General features: G+C 50.1%; 2 protein-coding genes and 1 pseudogene across 3 annotated transcripts in view; 2 read left to right on the top strand and 1 right to left on the bottom strand.

Moving 5' to 3' along the window:
* The window catches only part of C3 (complement C3), a 35,366-nt gene extending 26,567 nt beyond the window's left edge, over nt 1-8,799 (top strand). Inside the window, exons 29-41 of the mRNA XM_082456998.1 lie at nt 310-473; nt 1,560-1,718; nt 1,867-1,926; nt 2,050-2,140; nt 2,262-2,313; nt 4,819-4,906; nt 5,025-5,111; nt 6,962-7,067; nt 7,374-7,463; nt 7,630-7,710; nt 8,215-8,298; nt 8,387-8,522; nt 8,611-8,799. Coding sequence (XP_082313124.1) covers nt 310-473; nt 1,560-1,718; nt 1,867-1,926; nt 2,050-2,140; nt 2,262-2,313; nt 4,819-4,906; nt 5,025-5,111; nt 6,962-7,067; nt 7,374-7,463; nt 7,630-7,710; nt 8,215-8,298; nt 8,387-8,522; nt 8,611-8,752 — 1,340 coding nt within the window. The 3' untranslated portion in view covers nt 8,753-8,799. The remainder of the gene's footprint in view (nt 1-309; nt 474-1,559; nt 1,719-1,866; nt 1,927-2,049; nt 2,141-2,261; nt 2,314-4,818; nt 4,907-5,024; nt 5,112-6,961; nt 7,068-7,373; nt 7,464-7,629; nt 7,711-8,214; nt 8,299-8,386; nt 8,523-8,610) is intronic.
* A 79-nt stretch (nt 8,800-8,878) lies between these two features.
* On the bottom strand, nt 8,879-14,843 carry LOC309658439 (C-terminal-binding protein 2 pseudogene; annotated as a pseudogene). Its single transcript has one exon. The product of its transcript is annotated as a C-terminal-binding protein 2 pseudogene (transcript).
* A 3,273-nt stretch (nt 14,844-18,116) lies between these two features.
* Nucleotides 18,117-22,783, top strand: TNFSF14 (TNF superfamily member 14). Its single transcript, XM_082456999.1, has 4 exons — nt 18,117-19,006; nt 20,484-20,520; nt 20,766-20,807; nt 21,422-22,783. The coding sequence occupies exons 1-4, from the start codon at nt 18,611-18,613 to the stop codon at nt 21,847-21,849; spliced, it is 903 nt and encodes a 300-aa protein (XP_082313125.1). The 5' UTR covers nt 18,117-18,610; the 3' UTR covers nt 21,850-22,783.
* Nucleotides 22,784-24,140: the final 1,357 nt, after the last annotated feature.

Raw genomic sequence — 24,140 nt, 5'->3', positions numbered from 1 at the left:
CAGGAGGAGATAGAGAAAAGGTGCTCCAAGTCAAGGGAACAGAATACGCAAAGGCTCAGAGGTAAGAATGAGCATGGCAAGTTTAGGGAATCTCCTGCAGTGGGGCTGCAGTTCAGAATTCAGATGGAGAAGTGAAGGTTAATGAGGGAAGAGGATGAGGCAGGAGCCAGCAGACTGAAGACCTTGAATGTGGGCCAGGACACCTGAACACCAAGAGGTCTAGTATGAGTCTTTTTTCTGAACTTTCTCTGAGCTATTTACAGGCTGGACAGAGCAGTGAGCATTGGGGGGTGGGGGTTCTCCCTGCAGAAAGGAACCGCTGGGAGGAGCGTGGCCAGAAGCTCTACAACGTGGAAGCCACATCCTACGCCCTCTTGGCTCTGCTGCTGCTCAAAGACTTTGACACTGTGCCTCCTGTTGTGCGCTGGCTCAATGAGCAGAGATACTACGGAGGTGGTTACGGCTCCACGCAGGCAAGTAGCCTCACACCCCCAGGCACCTGCATCCCAACCTCCTATGGCCTCCCATTAGCTTTCTGGAGAGGACACTCAGACCAAGAGAGGCAGTGCTTCTGTCCCATGAGCCAGGATGATTGGGATGAAGTTGAGAAATGTTTTTTTTTTTTAATTGAAAACCCATCTATGGATTCTAGATTACATTCTGGATGCCCCAAGCTGTGTTCTGAGCCTCCTTTTCCATCCTGGTGTCTAGATCATGTTCTCAGGGCCCAGGTTCAGGTGTGAGCCTCTCTCTCCCCCAGTGGGTTCTACACCATGTTCCCAATTCCACCAGGTTCCCATCTTATCCTGTCTCACTGGTGGGTTCTAGATCATGTTTGTTTCACCAGGCCCCCAATGTTACCCTGTCTCACTGGTGGGTTCTAGACCAGGTTCTTAATGATTCTAGGCCATTATCCAAGCCTTTCTCTCCCACTGGTGGGCTCTAGGCCATGTTCTCAGTTCCATCAAGCTCTCAGTGTTACCACATCTTACTGTGAGTTTTAGACCAGGTTCTCAGTTATTCTAGTCCCTAATGGGTTCTAGACCATGGGTTCAGTAACCTCAAACTCCAGCAACCTCAGATTCCAGTTTAACCCTTTTTCTTTCTGATGGGCTCTCAATCACATTCTCAGTGTCAATTTTGGGTTCTAGATCAGATGCTTAGTGTTCCCAGATTCCAATTTTATTCTTTTTTTCATGAGTGGGTTCTAGACACATTCTCGGCGCCTCTAAACTCTTGTCTTAGACTCTCTCCTCTGGATGGGTCTAGACCACCTTCTCAGTGTGGCTAGACTTTCAGTCTTATGTCTATACTTTCTGGTGGATTCTAGACATGTTCCCAGTGTCTCCAAGTTCTGGTCTGAACCTCTCTCACTCAGAGAGTTCTAGGACATGTCCTCGGTATCCAGCAACCCCCAGTCGTATTCTCACCCTCTCTGGTGGGTTCTAGGTCACAGCCTCAGTGCCCCAAGTCTGATCTGCGTCTCTTCGTCCTTCAGTGGATTCTAATCGCTTTCTCAGTCTCCCAGATTCACCCTCTTTCTCTGTCATGGGCAACAGGCCACTTTCATGGTGTTCCAAGCCTTGGCCCAGTACCAGAAAGATGTCCCTGATCACAAGGAGCTGAACCTGGATGTGTCCATCCAACTACCCAGCCGCAACTCTCTGATCAGGCATCGTATCCTCTGGGAATCTGCTAGCCTCCTGCGCTCAGAAGAGGTATAGCCACCCGGCCAAACCCTCCTCACTTCCATCCTCCATGCCAGTCAGAGTTTGCCAGGAGGCAGGAGGGAGGGCAGATGACCATCACAGCCAGGGGAAGGCTTGGTTCCCAATGCTCTCTCTTCTCTCTCCCCACTCCCCACAGACCAAGGAAAATGAGGATTTCACATTAACAGCTCAAGGGAGAGGACAGGGCACCTTGTCGGTAAGGAACGGGAACCCACACCTTCTTGGCCCACCACTTTCTCTAGGCTCCTCTGCCCCAGAGGCACCCTCTCCTTCCCAAGTCAAGTGGGCTGACACCTTGTCTCCCCTCCCGTCTCGCCAGGTGGTGACCGTGTACCACGCCAAACTCAAAGGCAAAGTCACCTGCAAAAAGTTTGACCTCCGGGTTTCCATACGTCCAGCCCCCGAACCAGGTAAAAGGAGTACAGACCCTATCTGTCACCCTTCCACCACCCCCATTCTAATGTCTCCCTCCCTCTTGGATCAGAACCCAGGAACCCCCCTCCCCCATCCTTCTGTCTTCTGTGTTTCTAGTCAAGAAGCCTCAGGACGCCAAAGGCTCCATGATCCTTGACATCTGTACGAGGTAAGAGATAGGTCACTGGGGTTCACCTTGGCCATCCCTCTGTCTCTAGCAAGACTTCTTACAAATAATAACTGTGATGCTTAATGCTTTCTGAGAGCGTATTGTGCATCTAGTCCTGTGCTGAATACCCACAAGGAGACAGCAAGCAGTCTTCACTTTGCATGACAGTGCGAGACTAGCAATGACAATGTAAGCTGAGTCTGTACAAAGTCATCTTAATCATCCATGAAATTACAATTGTTCCATGACCTTTATTTTATTTTTTTTTTAAACTTCTTTATTGGAGTATGATTGCTTTACAGTGGTGTGTTAGTTTCTGCTTTATAACAAAGTGAACCAGTTATACATATACATATGTCCCCATATCTCTTCCCTCTTACATCTCCCTCCCTCCCACCCTCCCTATCCCACCCCTCTAGGTGGTCACAAAGTACCGAGCTGATCTCCCTGTGCTATGCGGCTGCTTCCCACTAGCTATCTATTTTACCTTTGGTAGTGTATATATGTCCATGCCACTCTCTCACTTTGTCCCAGCTTACCCTTCCCCCTCCCCGTGTCCTCAAGTCCATTCTCTAGTAGGTCTGTGTCTTTATTCCCGTCTTGCCCCTAGGTTCTTCATGACCTTTTTTTTTTTAGATTCCATATATATGTGTTAGCATACGGTATTTGTTTTTCTCTTTCTGACTTACTTCACTCTGTATGACAGACTCTAGGTCCAACCACCTCACTAGAAAGAACTCAATTTCGTTTCTTTTTATGGCTGAGTAATATTCCATTGTATATATGTGCCACATCTTCTTTATCCATTCATCTGTCGATGGACACTTAGGTTGCTTCCATGTCCCGGCTACTGTAAATAGAGCTGCAATGAACACTGTGGTACATGACTATTTTTGACCTATGGTGTTCCATGACCTTTAAAAATTTTAGTCACAACATCAAAAACTCTCACACTCCCCGTTTTAAAGGTCTGGAGAAACGAAAGTATAGTAAGATGAGTATTTGTTGAGTACACTGTAATTTATAACATTGGAACACTGAGACAACAATTGGTTGGGTTTCTTTCTCCCCCCTTTGTAAAACACTTATCCAAAGCACTGTGGTTGGGACAGTGTCTCCTCTTTTCTCTTTGTATAACTTATGAGATAAAGCAAGCATCTTTTCGTGCCATAGTGAATTGTCACGTTCCCTTCTAAGTTTGGGTCAACTTCCGACATTTCATTCTTGGAGCTTTCAATGTCATCAGATATCCAAGAGACCCTTCAATGTGATGGTTTTTGCTGGTGTCCCTTCCTCTGGGACATCCACATCCTTTTTGTCACAACCGCTTTCCTCATTTATGTTGATCAGTTTGCCTCACTAAGTTCCCCTGGCCACACAGCTAGTCTTGCAAATGGCAGCGGGGTCAACCTCCCCATGGTCTGCTATTTTTTCTCTAACTCCATTTATGTTCTACTCAAATTTTATTTTATTTTATTTTATTTTTTTTAAAGAAATTCACGTTCTTTTATTTATTTATTTATTTATTTATGACTGTGTTGGATCCTCGTTTCTGTGCGAGGGCTTTCCCCAGCCGTGGCAAGTGGGGACCACTCTTCATCGCGGCGCGCGGGCCTCTCATCATCGCGGCCTCTCTTGTTGCGGAGCACAGGCTCCAGACGCGCAGGCTCAGCAATTGTGGCTCACGGGCCCAGCCGCTCCGCGGCATGTGGGATACTCCCAGACCAGGGCTCGAACCCGTGTCCCCCGCACTGACAGGCAGACTCCCAACCACTGCGCCACCAGGGAAGCCCTCTACTCAAATTTTACTTCCAGTGTTACCACTCTTCATTTCATGGCTGTGCTTCCATCTTTGTTGGCCAATTCCCTCTTTCAGTGATCCATTTTTGTAAACTGTCACACAGGTTTTTTCCACTGTGAGAGAAAGGAGTAACACGACTCACACCTTGCTGTCTGTGTGTGAACTGAATAACGGATGCTCAGTGACCCAACAGACTCTGAAAGAAGGGATGTGATTGGTCATTGGTTGTGAGGTGCATCTGTTATTTATGAAGTGATTGGTGGAGTGAAGAGCTAGCAACAAGATTTGTACTTTATGCCATTACTCACGATGAATATACCGTGGTACTGAGATCTGAACCATGGTGCTGAGGGACTGGTGCCAATGAACTAGACCATGGTAACGGAATCATGCAAAGTGAGACATGCCCATATTCTTATATCTTCATTCTCTAGAACTAAGGCAGGGAGAGGTTAAGTAACTCATCAAATGTTACAAAGAGCTGGGATTTAAACCCAGGCAGTTGGGCTCCAGAACCTGAGCAATTAATCACCTTGATCATTATGCTACATTTCCTGTATTCCCCTTGGGGGAATGCTTCCTAAAATCGAACCTCACTCTATGCTGCTATGTGGGAACTAGAGGCCTCAGTCCCTGATATGACCCCCTTGTTCAAGCAGTGACCCCACCTTAGGGCCCAACCCCTCTGCCCCTGCCCCATCCAGGTACCTGGGAGACCAGGATGTCACTATGTCAATCCTGGATATATCCATGATGACTGGCTTCTCTCCTGATATTGATGACCTCAAACTGGTATGAAGGTCTTGGGCTCGGGGGCTGGGATCCATGGGAAGGAGCCCAGGGTCTGGAAGAAGCTGGAGGGAGGGAAGGGGATGCAGGAGGGATTTTCACAAGCCCCACCCTTCCCCAGCTGAGCACTGGTGTCGACAGATACATCTCTAAGTATGAGCTGAACAAAGACTCCACAAAGAATACCCTCATCATCTACCTGGACAAGGTAAGGCTTCCATTGGGATCTTGACCCCTACCTGGCTGGCCTCTCCTTCTCCGTTGGCCTTGTCTCCAGCTCAGGCCAGCCCCAGCCTAGGGGAGACAGGGTCTGGGCTGCTGGTGTGGGAGGAAAGGGCATGTAAAAAAGGTCAGCCCACCTTCTAGAAGCATCTCACCTTTTTTTTTTTTTAATTTATTTATCTTATTTATTTTTGGCTGCATTGGGTCTTCATTGCTGCACGCGGGCTTTCTCTCATTGCGGTGAGCAGGGGCTACTCTTCGTTGTGGTGCGCAGGCTTCTCATGGCGGTGGCTTCTCTCGTTGCGGAGCACGGGCTCTAGGCGCACGGGCTTCAGTAGTTGTGGCTCATGGGCTCTAGAGCGCAGGCTCAGTAGTTGTGGCACACAGGCTTAGTTGCTCGGCGGCATGTGAGATCTTCCCAGACCAGGGATCAAACCCGTGTCCTCTGCATTGGCAGGCGGATTCTTAACCACTGCGCCACCAGGGAAGTCTGGATCTCACCTTCAGAACACTCATGTTCCAACCTCATTTTTCACTTGCTCCCTCCAGCCTCTTCTAATCAGAGTCTTAAACAACCATTGAAAAAAATCACCTTGGTTAAAAAAAAAAGTGCTCAGTGGAGAAAAAGGACTTCCCTTGCTCCCAACCCCCTAGCATTTCTCTCTTCTCTTATTTTCTCTCCATCTAGCCTTCTCTTGCTGTCTTTATCTTGAACATGATTCCTTCTCTTTCCTGCTTATTTCTTCCCCTTCTCCTATGCTCATATCTTTCCTGCTAACTCCCTGTACCCTCACCCCACATTAGTCAGCATAAGCAACACTAGCTACTATAATAAAACCCCTAAGAATATGGGGGTCTCAACACAAGAGACTTGTATGTCTCAGTCGTGTAAAGTCCAGCTGGTATGGGAGGTAAGGAAGGGGACTTCTACTCCATGTGGTCACTCAGGGATCCACGTACCTTCCACCTCGTGGTTCTGTAATCCCTAGGATTTTGGACTCTTCTGCTGGATCCATCCTTTCTAGAAGAAAACGGGGTTGTGCATGAGATGGGTTTTTTAATGGGTTTTGTTTTGTTTGTTTGTATTTTAATTTTTGTACCTTAAAATTTTTATATAATTTCAACCTTACAGACAAATTTCAGAGCACAATAGAGAAGTTCCATATAACCTTTACCCAAATTCACTAATTGTTAGCATTTTCCTCCAAATATACATGATGCCTATGTATATGTACATATATATGTATATCTGTTTCCTTCCTTCATCTCTCCCTTCTTCCCTTTTTTTCTTTCTTCCTTTCTCTTTATTTTTTGCAGCTTTATTGAGATTTAACTGACACATAACATTGTGTAGGTTTAAGATGTACAGTGTACTGATTTGATATGTGTATATATTGGGAAATAATTACCAAAATAAGGTTAGTTACATCCATGCCCTCACAGAGTTATAAAGTGTGTGTGTGTGTATGTGTGTGTGTGTTAAGAACTTTTAAGGTCTAATCTTTTAGCAACTTTCAAATGTCTATTGCAGTCTTGTTAACCATGGAATGTTTTTAAGGATATAGATAGCAATCCTTGGCCAGAACTCAATCACATGGCCGCATGGAACTGAAAACATGCCGAGAAGTGTAATCTAGCCGTGAGCCGTGGAGAAAAAAAAATGGATTTGATGAACTGCTCATTAATCTTTTGGCAAAGATTCCTGCTCCCCCCCATCTATCCCCACCCATATCCCTCCTTGATCCCTCAGTTTCTCCACCACTGCTCCAACCCCCAGACCCCATGCTGGGCTTCCTCCCATGTCACCCCCTTGACCAACCTCCTCCTTCTTTCCAGGTCTCACACACCATGGAGGACTGTCTAGCCTTCAAAGTTCACCAGTACTTTAATGTGGGGCTTATACAGCCTGGGGCAGTCAAGGTGTACTCTTATTACAACCTGGGTGAGCAGCTGTCCTAGGGCCTGGGGTCCCAGGGATCTGGGAGTTAGGAGTCTAGGGGTCCCAGGAATCCAGGAGTTAGGAGTCTGGGGGTCCCAGGGATCTAGGAGTGAGGAGTCTGGGGGTTCCGGGAATCCAGGAGTTAGGAGTCTGGTGGTCCTGGGGATATGGGAGTTAGGGGTCTGAGGGCCCCAGGGTTGGGGACCTGGCCTCAGCAGGTCTGATGGACTGAAGTTGGGAAACTGAGCCCCCGCCAGGTGTGGTCTCTGGGGTGGAGGCCCTAGCCCTCCCCATCTCCTCTGCCCACAGATGAAGCTTGCACCCGGTTCTACCACCCGGAGAAGGAGGACGGGATGCTGGACAAACTCTGCCACAAAGATACATGCCGCTGTGCTGAGGGTGGGTGCGCAGGCGCCAGGAGGGGTGGCCACGCCCACTGGATCCCTGATTCCACGGGGTGGGGGCGGTGACTCAGGAGGGCTGGGCGTACCCGTGGGTGGTAGGCCCTGAACGAGAAGCGGGACTTAGACCGTGTCCCCCGCCCACGCACCCACCCACCCCACAGAGAACTGCTTCATGCACACGGAGGAGGAGGTCACCCTGGAGGACCGGCTGGACAGGGCCTGCGAACCGGGCGTGGACTATGGTGAGTCTGGCGAGGGTTGGGGGGGGGGGGGGGGGCGGAGCGGCGCGCGCATGCGTGGTTGTGTGTGAGCGGAGGCGTGCCGGCGTGTGTGGTCATGGCTACGTGCGGCTGTGGTTGTGTGTGTGATGTGTTGTGAGGGGCTCTGATTGCACGGGGAACCGTGGTCATGAGTGGGATGGTACGTGGGCGTGTGTGGGAGGGGTGGTTGTGAGTGATGTGGGTGTGTGCATGGCTGTGGGGAGCCGCAGTTGTCTGAGACGGTGCTTGTGGGTCCCAGTGGATAGGAGCAGCTGTCGTTGTGCCTGTGACTGTCGTTGTGGACGGCTGTGATTGTGTGCATGGCTGTGAGTGTGGCTGGCTGTGTTACTGCGGTGGGGGGCGGGCAGGGGGCTTGAGCCTGCCTGGCTGTGGTCCTGCCCGTATCGGCTTGGGAGGAGCCGGGTGATGGCGCCCCACAGACAACCCTGCCCAGGACCCACGCTGCCTTCTTTCCCCCGCCCGCAGTGTACAAGATCAAACTTCTCAAGAAGGAGTTGTCGGATGACTTTGACGATTACATCATGGTCATCGAGCAGATCATCAAATCAGGTCAGCCCTGTGTCTGCTGTCTTTCTGCCTCCCCCTCCCCCGTGTTCGCCCCTCCCCCCAGCTCAGCTTCCCTCTCCCTCCCCTTCAGGCTCCGATGAGGTGCAAGTTCAACAGGAGCGCAGGTTCATCAGCCACGTCAAGTGCAGAGAAGCCCTCAAACTGAAGGAGGGGGCCCGCTACCTCGTGTGGGGCATCTCCTCGGACCTGTGGGGAGAGAAACCCAAGTGAGTGCCCGCCCCGCGCCTGCGCGTGGCCACCTCCTCCCGCCCTTCCCCTGCCCCTCCCCCTCCCGACCTGTCTCTCTTCCCCCAGCATCAGCTACATCATCGGGAAGGACACCTGGGTGGAGCAGTGGCCTGATGCGGATGAATGCCAAGACGAGGAGAACCAGAAACACTGCCAGGACCTGGCCAACTTCACCGAAAACATGGTTGTCTTTGGCTGCCCCAACTAATCCCGCTCCCGTTGTCCAGCCAATAAAGGTCCAGTTCTAGTTCACAAGTCTCCCAAAGTCTGGAGCTCTTTGAGAGGGGGAGAGAGGCAGCGGTGATCCCCCGCTGCCTCACCTGCAGCTCAGCTCCATCCTACAGGAACTTCCTGTAGTTCACCTGCAAGTTCGCAGGCTTCCTCACCTACAGCGCGCGTGCCTGCCTCGCCTGCACCTAGCCGGAAGTGCACCTGCGTCTCCGCCTGAATCTCAGCTGCGCCGCAGCTCCATCCGTACCTGAGTCTCCATCTGCACCCTCACCAGCAGCTCGCTACCCCTTCACCCGAGTGCTCACCAGCTTCCTTACCTGCCTCTTTATTGCATCCTCACCTGAACTCTTACCAGGATCTCATCTGGATCCTTACCTGCACACTCAGCCTGCACACTCGCCTGTATTTTCTGCATCTTCACCCGCTTCCCCCACCTACACCTTTATCTGTAAACTTACCTGTATCTTTACAAACATTCTTACCTATACTCTCACCTGTCTTTCCACTTGCATCCTCACCTGTGTTTTCTCTGCATCTTCATGAGGGTGAGGACCTGCGTCTTTACCTACATTCTTCTCTGGATCTCTTCGTGTGTTCTTACCAGCATCCTCATCTACATCCTCACCTGCGTATTTACCTGCCTTCTCACTTGCACCTTCCCCTGCGTCTTCACCTATGTCTTCACCAGCATCAGAACTCTCCAGTCCTCCTCTGCCTTCTCACCTTCATGCTCACCTGCATCCTTACCTGCCATCCTCACCTGTTCTCATCTTCATCCCATTCGCTCTCATCTGCAGCTCACTTTCACTCCATTTCCCGTCTCACGCATCCCATTTGCATCCTCTAGACTCACCCCACCCTCCAGGTTACCACTTTGTAGATGGGCCTGAACAGATTGGTAGGATTGTGTGAGGCGGCTGGGCCGGGAGGGGGCGGTAAAGGTCAGGCAGGATGATGTTTCCAGCTGGAGCCCTGAGGGACCAAGCCAGAGATGTGACTCGTCGTATCTCAGCGGTTGAAGAAGGAGTGCAGGGGCTGTTGTGGTCACAGCCTCACCAGAAACACATGGTGGGGAGCAGCCACAGTTGAGTGAGGCCACTGGCTGCCAAGGGGCCCCAAGTGCCTCTTCTAACTCCACCTGTGGTCCCTTGAGGACCATTGAGGGTGGAATCCAGGCTCCGACTCTGGGTAAGGTCATCACAGGAAAACCCCCCTGAACCTGGAAGTCACGCCTGCATAGCCCCCTTCCCCTAAGACCCTGGGTCCTGGAAACCCCACCTCCCAACTTCAGGAATGTTGGGGAAATTGACTCACAGCCTACCCCGACTCCCTCCAGCCTCCAGCTGCCGGACACCTCCGTCAAGGGGAGACACAGAGATCCTCATTACTCACTAGGTGTCACAGCTGACATCTGCCAGGCCCCCCCTGCCCTCCTTTATGTGCAATTTTTCGTTTCTTTTCTTGCTCTGTTTCTTTAATGTGTGGGATGTTTTTGTTTTGTTTTTTACTTTTTTTTTAAGCATCTATGTTTCTAGGCTGTGAACAGCACAGACAGGACCTTACATTCTAAAGATAGCATGGAGTTGATTTCAACTCCAGTGACAGTGAGGGTATCCAAAAAGGAAAGGAGATCAGGGTGACCTGGGAAGCCTACCTGCAACGGGGCCAACCAGCGAAGTCATTTAGATTGAAGGATGGTTCAGTTTATGTGTCAGTTTTGTTAGGCTATGGTGACCACTTGTTTGGTCAAATACCAGGCTAAATGTTTCTCAGAAGGTTTGTTTTTTTTTTTTGAAATTTTTTTACTTTTTATTGAAAACTGCACTGAACACTAAATGTCCACCTTTACAATAAACAAATACAGTAACGGTAACACACTAAAACAAAACATACTTCTGATAGCCATTATTTTTCGGTTTGGGACAGTTTTGAAGGTTCTTTGGTCACAAAACAGGAATGTCAGGACTTCCCTGGTGGTGCGCTGGTTAAGAATCCACCTGCCAAAGCAGGGGACACGGGTTCGAGCCCCAGTCCAGGAAGATCCCACATGCCGCGGAGCAAGTAACTCCATGCACCACAACTACTGAGACTGCGCTCTAGAGCCCGCAAGCCACAACTACTAAGCCTGCGAGCCACAACTACTGAGCCTGCGTTTCACAACTACTGAAACCCACGTGCCTAGAGCCCGTGCTCCGCAACAAAAGAAGCCACCGCAATGAGAAGCCCGCGCACTGCAACAGAGTAGACCCCGCTCACCGCAACTTAGAGAAAGCCCACGCGCAGCAAAGAAGACCCAGTGCAGCCAAAAATAAATAAATAAATTTATTTCTTAAAAAACTTGAAAAAAATAAAAAAACAGTAATGTCCCTATCCAAAGGCTCAAAATAGGCCATCTTTTAACCAAAAAGGTGGTGATTCACAAAAGGCTATGAATACAACATGTAACCAGTTGATATAAATCTAATAGGATTTGTTAAAATCAGTCACATCTAATAACACACCTGAAGTATTCTTATATAAAATATCTCATGAAGAAAAGAAGACTTTATCAATGTCTAAAAAAGTGCGTTTGTTCATAGACAATCTGACAAGTTACCATAAAATGTTTCCTGAGACATAAGATAACGCAACATTATTCTTCTTGAACACTTTCAGTTCAAGACTTTCCACTCAGTAAAATAGCTGAGGATATGAAACTGAGAAAATATATTTGAGTACAAACAGCTTGTGAAACTTAATACTTTTTTTTTTTTTTTGCATCATCAGAAGGTATTACTGAACTCACAACCAATTTGCCCGCTCTGTAGGCAGCTCAGATGGGTGAGGCTTCTCTGTACAGAAGCCTGTACTGTCTTCGATCCTATGCTCGTGGTTGTCTAACACAAACAGTTTTCTCCCCATTTTGTAGTAATTTAACCTTCCTATTAGCAAAAAAGGTAGCCAGCCCCCGTGGACTGAAGGAGCTAGAGTCAGAATGGTGATTTCCTCTTACTATTTTTTATTTTGATGTTTGGAACTCTTTTTTGTTGCTGGGTTTTGGTTTTTGGTTTTGTTTTTATTTTTAAACTTTTTTTTTTTTTTTTTTTTTTTTTTTTGGCTACGTTGGGTCTTTGTTGCAGAGCGTAGACTTTCTCTAGTTGCCGCGAGAGGGGGCTACTCTTTGTTGCGGTGCGTGGGCTGCTCAATGCGGCGGCTTTTCTTTGTTGAGGAGCACAGGCTCTAGGCGAAGGGACCTCAGTAGTTTCGGCGCACGGGCTTAGTTGCTCCGCGGCATGTGGGATCTTCCCGGGGGGGGGGGGGGGAAACAGGGGAACCCAAGTCCCCTGCATTGGCAGCAAGATTCTTAACCACTGAACCACCAGGGAAGCCCAGTTTTTGGTTTCTTAATATTTTTTTAGTTTTGTGTTTGTTTGCTTGTCTGTTTTTAATTGAAGTATAGTTGATTTACAATGTTAAGATATTTGGGACTCTTGATGCAACATTCTAGAGCAAGGGGTCCAGGACCTGCTTTGCCCAAGGGACGGATAAAGGAAAAAGATCTATTTGTTCTTTTTTTTTTTTTTTAAAGAAATTGGCAATGTAATTTTTTCAAGTATTTCTTTCTTTATTTGGCTGTGCCGGGTCTTAGTTTCGGCATGTGGGATCTAGTTCCCTGACCAGGGATCGAACCTGGGCCCCCTGCATTGGGAGTGCGGAATCTTAACCACTGGACCGCCAGGGAAGTCCCAAGATCTATTTACTCTTTGTGATTGGATGCACAGATGAAAAACTTAACACACAATAACAGAAGTTGGTCCTTACTAAATCACGTCCAGTCTTTTTCCATGCTTCTGTAAGCAGATGACATCTTCTTCAGTTTACCCCTGTCGCTAGCTCTTTTGTGGTTTTAACACTGCACCGTCCATGATGCAAATATCCAGAATCAGTTAAAAAGACTGTCAAATTCTTTTTCTCTTCGTTCATCTATTTTTCACCATCTCTTGGTGCCAGGTGTATCCAAATGATTACCTTTCCTCACTCTCTGCTATTGCTCGTTGCGGTGTTCTGGTTTGTCCCCATGTTTTTGTGGGCTGGTTGGGAGAGGGAGCTTGGGAAGGGTGTGCCACCGAGGGGAGGTTGTGGGTCACCAGGATGCCCCGGGGGATGATCCCTTCCATGGCTGCAGGAAGTCCTCCCGGAGCCATGCCCATGATGCCTGCTGGGCATCTGTAGGTGGCACCGCTGAACTCTGGATGAATTGCTCGCTGATCTATTATGGACCAGGGTGCTGTTGTGACCAAGAATTCCTTGTTCACAGTTTCTTAAGCTCTCTGGCATGCCACATGTGATTGCCTGGCTGGTCTCTGCTCACTATACCAGGCCGTGTGAGGTGTACAAATGAGATGTGGTGCATCTTTCAAGGGACCCTGAGCAAAGCTGAAAGGCTCCGATTGGTGCACCTGGAGGGCCACCCGTCGTATCCTGCCTTCCTTGAGGGCGTAGGCTAAGACTTTCTCATCCAGCAGTCCCCTGCAGGTGGCATTCACTGGGAATGCCCCTTGTCTCATCTGCTTTATAGTAAAATCAGTGATGAGCTGGTGGTTATATCTGTTGAGACTACGGTGCAAGGAGATGCAGTCTCTCTGATACAGCAAGTCCTGTAGGGTGTAGATCCTCTGCACACCCAGGGACGGCTCGATCCCATCCTGCAAGTAGGGGTCATAAAATATGATGCTGAATCCAAACCACCCGCCCCGTGCGACAGAAGCGCATGAGGCCCAGCATCTCCCCACGGATGCAGGCTGCCCCTGAGGCAACCTCCCGGATCAGCTCGACGCTCTGTACCCACGGGCTTTCCGCAGTGCCTGGTACAGCCGTGGGTTCCCCCGGGACAGACTGAGGATGTGGCAGATGGTGGAGTCGTCTGTCTCTCCCACTGCCGCCAAGGGATGTTAGCACAAGGCGATCCCGAGCTCGCCCGCAGCCTTGCCGTCCACGTGGTCGAAGCCGCTGCCTATCCACACCATCACCCTCGGGGCCTTGAACTTCTCCAGGTCCTCCCCGGTGAGGGTGATGGTGTGGTACATCGTGGCACAGACAGCCTCCTTTAAAACCTTCTCGTGGATCTCCTGAGTAGACTGTGTGTCACAGAAGGCCACGGTGGCCAGGTCCTTCAGGGTGGGCATCTCCACCCTGCAGTCTCGGCCATGGAGCAGCGCCACGGGGGGGTGGGAGGTTGCCAGGGGCCCATTCATGATCTAGGGTAGGATACCTTCACAGATTCTGTCCAATCGTTGTCGCTTGACTTTGTGCTTATCCACAAGGGCCATTCTTTTTTTTTGGTCGCGGGGCGCGCGCCATTCCAGATCTTAGTTCCCGACCAGGGAGCGAAACTGTGCCCCCTGCAGTGGAAGTGTGGAGTCCTAACCACTGGACCGTACAAGGGCCATTATTTATCGAACTTTGCACCTCTCTCATTCAAAAGCCCAAGTGGTCCTCTAAGAACTTCGGGACCCTCTCAGGAGTCCGTGGGCATTATGCCACTAAGCACCCAATATAAATTTGTCCACAAACTCTATAGTTCACATCATGGGCTGTCCGTCTTTTCTTTTTTTTTTTTAATTAATTAATTTTATTTATTTATTTTTGGCTGTGTTGGGTCTTCGTTACTTCGCGCAGGCTTTCTCTAGTTGCAGCGAGCGGGGGCTACTCTTCGTTGTGGTGCGCGGGCTTCTCACTGCGGTGGCTTCTCTTGTTGTGGAGCACCGGCTCTAGGCACGCAGGCTCAGTAGTTGTGGCGCGCGGGCTCAATAGTTGTGGTGCACAGCCTTAGTTGCTCTGTGACATGTGGGATCTTCCCAGACCAGGGCTCAAACCCGTGTCCCCTGCATTGGCAGGCGGATTCTTAACCACTGCGCCACCAGGGAAGCCCCCGTCCTTTTAAGAGATTCCAACTTCATTGATTTAAAAGCATTTCAGGTGATGAAACCCAAAGCAGGAAGATTCTGCTTCTCCTGGAGTTTCTTCTCAGGGGGCAGGAGACGCCCCCTTATTTATGGGCAGGAGGGGCTCTGGGGTGGACGGGACTTCCAGGAGCTAACTCTCCCCTGTAGGTATTTTTAAAGATGTGATTCACACCTATGGCCAGTTGACTTTAAAAGCAGATTACCCATGAGACTTCCCCGGCAGTCCAGCAGTGGAGACCCTGTGCTTCCACTGCAGGGGCATGGGTTCGACGCCTGGCTGGGGAACTAAGATCCCACATACAGTGCGGTGTGGCCAAATAAATTAATTAATTAAATTAACAAAGCAGATTACCCTTGATAATGTGGGTGGGCCTCTTCCAATCAGTTGAAGGGCTGAGGAGAAAAAGTGGGTTTCCTGAGGAGGAAAGAATTCCGGCTGGCAATGTGCAGATTCTGCCTGAGATTCTTGCCTTCAGACTCAAGACCACAACATCAACTCTTAACTGAATCTCCAGTCTGCTGGCTTGTCCTGCAGATTTCGGATTTACCAAGCTACAAAATCACATGAACCAACTCCTTACAATCAATCTCTCTCTTGATTGATAGATAGATTGTAGATATTAGATATAGAGATACATTATTGGTTCTATTTATCTGACTAACCCTGCCTAATATGGGTGGTCAGGGAAGGCTTCTGTGAGGAGGGGGTTCTTTTTTTTTTTTTAAGATGATGTTGGAACAACGCATTTATTTTATTTTATTTATTTTTGGCTGTGTTGGGTCTTTGTTTCTGTGTATGGGCTTTCTCTAGTTGCGGCGAGCGGGGGCCACTCTCCATCGCGGTGCGCGGGCCTCTCACTATCGCGGCCTCTCTTGTTGCGGAGCACAGGCTCCAGACGCGCAGGCTCAGTAGTTGTGGCTCACGGGCCTAGTTGCTCCGCGGCATGTGGGATCCTCCCAGACCAGGGCTCGAACCCGTGTCCCCTGCATTGGCAGGCAGGTTCTCAACCACTGCGCCACCAGGGAAGCCCCCAAGGAGGGGGTTCTTGAGTCAGGACATAGATGACAAGGAGGAGCCAGTCATGGGGGATCTGGAAAAGACTGTTCCATGAAGAGGGAACAGCAAGTGCAAAAGGCCCCAGATGCCCGGGTGCAAGGGCTTCAAGATAATGAAGACCACTCCGTGTCTATTCTCTTTTTTAAAATTATTTTATTGAAGTATAGTTGGCTTACAATTTTTCTTTTGCCCCACCACTTGGCTTGCAGAATCTTAGTTCCCTGACCAGGAATTGAACCCGTGCCCTCGGCAGTGAAAGCTCAGAGTCCTAACCACTGGGCTGCCAGGGAATTCCTCTTAATGTCTATTCTTACCTCAGGGAACAGCCCTTCTTCTATAAAAGGCCGTATAGTAAATATTTTAGCCTTTCAGGACCGAGAGATAAAATCGAGGATATTATAAAGGTACTTATAAAATGAGAGGAAGCTTCCAGCCTGCCATATGCCCCGTTTGCTTGGGATGGGCCACCCAGGGTGGAGGACGTGATTTGTGCTCTGCTACTGGAAACATTCTCTGGATGAAGAATGATGGGCCCAAGGCTTGGAGATCCAGGTGGGTAGAGAGGGTGTGGGATGACCGCTGAGGCCAGTTTCTCTCTGCTCCAGTGACAACCAGATCCCAGCCAACCTCTCTCTCCCAAATCCCAGCTGTCTCATCTGGATCAGCTGGCCAGAGTTGAGACAACATGCTGAGTCACCAACCCCCAGAATGAGATTCATCCACTCAACACCCAGCGGTTGATGACAGAGGACATGCCAACATGTAGGTGGCAGCCAGTGTGACCAGCTACAAAGTGTGGACAGGGGTGAGCGTTGGCTGCTGGCCCAGGAGGCCGGCACTGAAAAGCAAAAGGGGGAAGAGGGGCCAGAGGAGGATGCCCCATCTGGGACCCTACCGCTCACTAAAGTGTCAGCCCCCAAGAGCAGCTCCTGTAGCTGTACAGAAACATGAGCCTGGCCTGATTCAGCCCATGAGCCATAACTTGCTAACCCCCATAAGCTCAATGGAAGCTCATTGGAAGATTTTAAACATGGAAGAGGTGAGACCTGACTTATGTGTTTAAAAGCTGATGCCAGCAGTTCCAATCCTAGGTATACACCCAAAAGAATAGAGAGCTGGAACCCACACAAATACATGCACACACATGCTTGTAGCAGCACTTTTCAAAATAACCAAAAGGTGGAAATAACTTAAATGTCCATTAACGGGGGAATGGATAAGCAAAGTGTGGTTCATCATACACTGGAATATTACTCAGCCTTAAAAAGGAGTGAAGCACTGACACTCGCTACAATGCGGATGAACCTTGAAAACATTATCTTCAGTGAAAGAAGCCAGACACAAAAGACCACGTAGTGTATATTTCCATTTTTTTTGAAATGTCCAACACAGCTAAATCCATAGAGCAGGAAAGCAGACTAGTGGTTGCCAGGGTCTGTGGGTGGGAGAGTTGGGGAGTGACTGCTTAATGGTTATAAGGTTTACTTTTGAAATGCTTTGGAAGTAGGTAGTGTTGCACAACATTGTAAATGTACTAAATGACACTGAGTTGCTCGCTTTAAAATGGTTTGTTTTACGTGGTGTGAATTTACCTCAAATAAATAAATAAATAAATAAGCGAGGCCACACCAGCTCCAGGGTAGAGAATGAATTATAAGGTGGCAAGAGGTGAAGTACTACATCCATTTGGGAAGCTACTGCAAGAGTCCAAGCAAGAAATGATGCCAGCAGTTCCAATCCTGGGTATACACCCAAAAGAATTGAGTGTGTTAGTCCATCTGGGCTGCTATAACAAGATACCCTAGACTGAGTGGCTTAAACAACAGATATTTATTTCTCACGGTTCTAGAGGATGGAAGTCTGAGATCAGCGTGCCTAAGTGGTTGAGTTCCAGTGAGAACCCTCCTCCTGGCCCGCTTCCTGGCCTCCTTCTCTCTGTATCTTCACATGGCAGAGAGGGAAAGAGAGCATATATCTTATATCTCATCTTATAAGGACACTAATCCCATTCAGGAGGGCTCCACCCTCATGCCCTAGCACCTCCCAAAGGCTCCACCACCAAATACCATCACATTGGGGGTTAGGGTATGGACATCAATTTGGAGGGCACATAAACATCCCGTTCATAGCACTTAGGGTGGTAGCAGTGGAAATGGAAACAGGTGGCCGCATTTGAGATCTGGTTTAGAGGTTGAATCAACAGGGCCTACTGAGGGTAGGATGTCGTGACAGGACGGAAGGAGGTGTCCAGGACGACTCCCAGGCCTTGAGTTTAGTTAGTTGAGTAGACAGTGGTTCTACCCTCTGACTGTGAATTTCAATTAAAACTTGCATGCATGCACACATGTAGGCACACTCAAGCACGCAGCTGCACCTGCACATACACGCATGCACACGCATGCATACACACAGACACGCATGCACACACTCACACACACGCATGTACACACCCACACACGTGCACACACACAAACCGCTCGCATTTTCCACTGCTCTTATCACCATCTCGAACACTAAATAGTATTTTCTTATTGGGCTTTCTTATTAGTTTTTCTCAGCCTGCTAGAATAGGAGCTCCATAAGACCAAGGACTTTTGTCTCTCTTGTTCATGGCTGTGCCCCCAAACCTAGAACAGTGCCTGGCACACAGGAGGTGCTCAGTAAGTATTTGGCAACCATGTGAATGACACGGCCAGAAGGGAAAGCTGGGGCCTTCCCTCTCCCATCCCCACCTGAGTCACATCTTCAGATGCTTCTGGAAAGTGTGAGAGACTCTGAGTGAGAGTGAGATGGGGCCGGGCCAGGGGTGGGGGGACAGGAAGAAGAGGAGGATATGGGGGGAAGGGGGAGGGGCCGAGTCCCGGCTCTAAAGGCAGCCCCGGGACCCACGGGCGCCTGTCGGCAGCGTGAAAAGCCCAGGAGTGTTGGGCAATCGTGGTTTCCTCCCAGCCCGCAGGACCCAGCCGTGCCAGCCCAGCCCCGGGCATCCTGGGGCCTCATCCGCTCAGGCATGGAGGAGACAGTGGTGAGGCCCTCGGTGTTCGTGGTGGATGGACAGACGGACATCCCTTTCACGAGGCTGGGGCGCAGCCGCAGGAGACAGCCCTGCAGTGCTGCCCGGCTGGGCCTGGGCCTCCTGCTGCTGCTGTTGGCGACCGGAGTGGCTGTCCAGGGCTGGTTCCTGCTGCAGCTGCACTGGCGCCTGGAGGTGATGGCCGCCCCCCTGCAGGTAAGTGGTGCTGGGGTGGGGGTGGGGGGGCTCGAAGCCAGTGTCACTGAGCATCTGTGTGTGTGTGTGTATGTGCAGAATGGAGGACAGACTAAGAGCAGCCCAAGGCAAGTTAATTCACCTCTCAGAACCTCAGTTTCCTCATCTGTAAAATGGGCATGATAATAAGCATCTTCCTAGGGAATAAAATATGATATTGTGTGTGTGGTGCCCAGCTGGCCCACAGCAAGCATTCAACCAATGAGAACTGACATTTTTTTTTTAATTGAGATATAATTGACATAGAACATTGTGTAAGTTTAAGTGTACAACATATTAATTTGTTACATAAATTTAGCAATAGGGTTGCCATTGTAGCGTTAGCTAATGCCTCTCTGGTATCACATAATTATCATTTCTTCTAGTGGTGGGAACTAACAAAATCTAAGCCTTTAGGAAGTTTAACGTTTATAACACAGTTGTGTTGTCTGTAACCCCTGGAACCGACATTCTGACACGGCTAGTTATTATTATTTTTAAAAATATTTATCTGACTCTTCCATTTAGCCACTTTTATTTTTAATTTTTTGGCCGTGCCGCGTGGCATGCGGGATCTTAGTTCCCAGACCAGGGATCGAACCCGCACACCCTGCATTGGGAGCACAGAGCCTTAACCACTGGACCGCCGGGGAAGTCCCTGCCACGGCTAGCTATCATCATCCGTAACCTGATCACCATTTTTGGGACTGTCACTAATCCGCTTTGTCCGAGTCTGTGAGAATCTCTCTCTGCGTCCATTTCCCATTGGCCTTGGATGTCTCCGTCGGTCTGTCTGCCACACCTTTGGGTCTGTGTGTCCCAAGCCACGCCCATGTGGTCTCAGCCTTTTTGTATTTCCAGGTCCTTTCTCCTCATGGCCGGACCTGTGCTGCTGTCCTGCACCCGTGTACCCACACGGCCATGTGCTCACCTGTCTACAGCCCATGTGTTGACGTCATGTGTCTGTTTCTGCGTCTCCGTGTGCGCAGACCCACGTGGCTCCGTAAACCATGCAATCCACGTACCTGCATCCACGTGTGCCTTGTCAGTGTGTCACACAAGTGTCCAGGTCTGAGCCCATGTGTCCATATCCACATGTTAGCATTTATGTCCAAGTGTCCAGCCATCCAGGTGGCCATGTGTCTTCGACAGCACTCATTTAATAAACCCTTATATAGTACCTGCTCTCTACCAGGCACTGTAATATGCTTTTCACGTGAGAATTCGCTGAATCCGAAGCACTTTTCATGTGTCCATTTACAGAGGGGAAAACTGAGAAACTGGATGGTTAAGAGCCTGCTGGGCAGCGGGGTGTGACGTGGGGTGTGCACGTGGCCTTGGACATGTCTGAGGGTGATGTCTGTGCCCGTGGTCTGCATGTGTCTCTCAGCCACGAGTCTGAGTGACGCCAGGGCGTGGGCCCCACAGATCCTCACCATGGGCTGCTCTGCACTTTTAGGACAGAGGTGCAGGACCCCGGGATCTCCTGGTGCAAGGTGAGTCAGGGTCCTGGTCCCAGGGGAGGGGATGGAATGGTTCCCACGCTGCCCTCACCCCTTCAGCCCATTGCCCAATGTGATTTGCACAACTGGCCTAAGCCCCACAGACGCCCGTCCCCCAAGCCGGAGAAGCAGAAGTTTGGGTCATTCCGGAAAGGGTGGGGTTGACACCAGGAGGTGGGCTGGTTGACCGCTCTGGAGGCTGGCCCTTACCCCTCTGACTTCTGACCCTCTCTCCCCAGATCGGAGGTCCCAGCAGGCCAACCCGGCAGCACACCTCACAGGTGAGGGGGCCCCCAAGCCCTGGCAGGGGGTAGGGGTTCAGCGTGTCCTGGGGAGACCAGACAGACACCCCAACATGGCAGCACACTCCTTCATTCATTAATTATTCACAGACTTGCCCAGAGCACAGGCACTGCCTAGGTCTGTGAATTTCTAATTTTATTTATTGAATAAACCCTTGTAATCTGTGGCACGCATCGTGACGTTCTTTCCACCTATTAATTTATTAAGTCCTTAGCTGGTACTATTCAGAGCTCCATTTTACAGAGAGGGAGACTGAAGCACTCAGAGGTTATAAGCCTGCTGGGTCTGGATGTGTTCTGCCACTTACAACTTTTGACGGTTTGGGCAAATCAATTGCTCTGTGCCTCAGTTTCCCCCCTGCAAGAAGGGGATGAAACGAGTTAAGATGTATGATAAGCACGTTATTTTGCCGCCTCCTGGGCCTCCGTTTCCCCACCTGTAAAGTGAGGATAAAGTGAGTTCATATATCTAAAGCTCTGGAACAGCCTAGCACAGAGGGGGTGGTGCTCAGAGAGGGGTGGCGACTGGCCTGGGGTCACACAGCAAGCGTGGGACCTATGCCTACCAACTCCCCCTCTGTCTCCCTCCGCAGGGGCCAACTCCAGCCTGACAGGCAGTGGGGGTCCGCTGCTGTGGGAGACGAAACTGGGCCTGGCCTTCTTGAGGGGCCTCACCTACCGGGACGGTGCCCTGGTCATCGCCCAGGCCGGCTACTATTACATCTACTCCAAGGTGCAGCTGGGCGGTGTGGGCTGCCCCCAGGGGCTGACCGGCGGCCTGCCCATCACCCACGGCCTCTACAAGCGCACGGCCCGCTACCCCGAGGAGCTGGAGCTGCTGGTCAGCCGGCGGTCACCCTGCGGGCGAGCAAGCAGCCCCCAGGTCTGGTGGGACAGCAGTTTCCTGGGCGGAGTGGTCCACCTGGACGCCGGGGAGGAGGTGGTGGTGCGCGTGCCTGATGAGAGCCTGGTCCGAGTCCGCGACGGTACGCGGTCCTACTTCGGGGCGTTCATGGTGTGAAGGAAGGAGCCAGGGTAGATGGAACAGAGTTCGACAGACAGAGACCTCAGAGGGTGCCTCGGGAGACAGGAAAACCAACAAGCAGAGATTTTGGCGTGTGCCCGGGAGAACCCCAAACTCAACAGGTGGAGAGCTAAGTGGGGACCACCGGGACCAAGAACCCAGTTATTCCACAAGGTGAAAGACCCAGCAGGCACCTCTGAAGAACCAAAGGAGACTGCAGACCCTGCCATGGACAACTCTGAAGCCACAGACCTGGAGACTTGGGGGTCTGTTAGCCCCCAAGCAGGGGTAAAGCTGATCTGCCTGATATTCAGGAAAAAGGGGTGAGGGGTGGGTATTTATACTTTTGATTCAGAACTAAGTGGGACTTGGGGGTCCAGGGAGTTGGCTGAGAACAGGAAACGTCTTATCACCCTCTCCGCTCTCACAAGTGTGGGCGGAGTGGGGGGGGGCAGATTTATCACCAGGACTCACCCACCAGTGGAGAGCCCAGCCCGGCCCTGCCCATGGTCATAGTCACCCACCCAAGTCCCACCTACGGGCTTGTGGCCACACCACAGCCTGGCCGTGAAGTTACACTCAGAGATGCGGGCATAGGCATGTGATAGTAGATGTTTGACAACCAGGTTTTCTGGGAGGGGAGAGGCTTTGTAGTGTGTGTCGATTTCCATGGTGTAAATATTCCCACTGTGGCTGGTCTCTGTCTCCCATATATATCATCAGCCAGTTGGCTGTATCCCAGCACTGCTAAGAGCTCACGTTCCATCAGGACAGCAAAACTGTTTCAGCACCCAAGCCAGAGCCTGGCACAGAGGCACTTGGAAAATGTTTGCAGAAAGAAACACAAAGGAAGAGAGAGTGAGAGAAGGAAGGGATGGAGGGAGGGAGGAAGAGAGGGAGGGAGGGAGGAAGGAAGGAAGGAAGGAAGGAAGGAAGGAAGGAAGGAAGGAAGGAAGGAAGGAAGAAAGAAAAGAAAGAAAGAAAGAAAGAAAGAAAGAAAGAAAGAAAGAAAGAAAGAAAGAAAGAGAGGAAGAAAGAAAGGAAGGAAGGAAGGAAGGAAGGAAGGAAGAAAGGAAGGAAGGAAGAAAGAAAGAAAGAAAAAAGGAAAGAAAGAAAGGAAGAAAGAAAGAAAGAAAGGAAGAAAGAAAGAAAGAAAGGGAGAAAAGAAAGAAGCTCCCATCACAGCTACAGCATCACAGAGAATCACAGCCCCACAAGTTCAGTCACTCCTTCACAACCACAGACACATACACACAAAGCATCAGATTCTCATACAACCTCACACAAGTCATAGCATCGCAAGCCCTCAATCACAAACACTGCATTACAACCACATAGGACACAGTCACACACAAGTCATCGTCAGAGCCTCAGTCACCCACACAGGCCGTACAGTCACACCACGTGTGACACACAGGATACAACGTTTCTCACATCAGACTTCCACGTGCTGTCTCACAGTCACACCCATCACACACACAGCATCACAATGGCAAACACACACAATACACACGCAGCCTCAAGTTCCTCCTAGCCAAGACATACACATCCTGAGGTGAGGACCAGACTTAGTCTGTAGCCCTGATCCCCTTGACCACTGGTCTCGGAAATAAATGGTGAACTTTGCACCTGGATCTGTCTAGTTCTTAGGGGAAGGATGGCTCATGAAGGCACAGGGATAGATGGAATGACCCACAAAGGTCACTTTTACAGCTGAGAAATATGAACCCAGCTGGCTCAACTCCATGCAGGAAGCTTAGCAGGGAAACCAGAGACCTGATGCCCAGGTCTGCCTTAGCCTCAAATCCACAATTCCTGAGAAAGTAGAGGCTACACACTTCCAAGTACCCTTACTACAGACATCCAGCACAGATTGGCAGTCTCCCCAGCCAGTCGGAAGCTTGGAGTAACTGGGGGCATGAAAGAGTGTGGGGCGGGGCAGATAATGATATGCATACAAATCAAATGGTTTATGCAAATGAGCATGGACCCAGGAAGTAAGACTTCCCTGGATCCTAGGATGAAGACTCAGACCCCAGAGGTGAATGAATCATTCTTGTTATTGGTGACATTGTTGTTGACATTGTTGCCTGGTACAGGGGTAAAGGCGGCTTTGTGATCAGATGGTCCTGGGTTCCAAGTCTACTCTACCACTTCCTGGCAGTGTGACCTGGAGCAAATCCCATCACTTCTCAGTACCTCTTAGGTAACAAGAGTCCTTACCTCCTAGGTTTATTGTAAAGATTAAATCTGATGAGAAAAAAGCCGTTTGGTATGGTGCCTGGTAC

The sequence above is a fragment of the Balaenoptera physalus genome (assembly GCF_965194825.1).
Source record: "Balaenoptera physalus genome assembly, chromosome: 3".
Taxonomy (NCBI): domain Eukaryota; kingdom Metazoa; phylum Chordata; class Mammalia; order Artiodactyla; family Balaenopteridae; genus Balaenoptera; species Balaenoptera physalus.
The sequence above is the reverse complement of the archived record's forward strand: the minus strand, read 5'-3'. Positions and strand labels throughout refer to the sequence as shown.

Coding starts and splice junctions, on each gene's coding strand:
- TNFSF14 (XM_082456999.1), top strand. CDS start 18,611: ATGGGGGGAAGGGGGAGGGGCCGAGTCCCGGCTCTAAAGGCAGCCCCG. Junction 19,007..20,483: donor TGATGGCCGCCCCCCTGCAG/GTAAGTGGTGCT, acceptor CTGCACTTTTAG/GACAGAGGTGCAGGACCCCG. Junction 20,808..21,421: donor CCCGGCAGCACACCTCACAG/GTGAGGGGGCCC, acceptor CTCCCTCCGCAG/GGGCCAACTCCAGCCTGACA.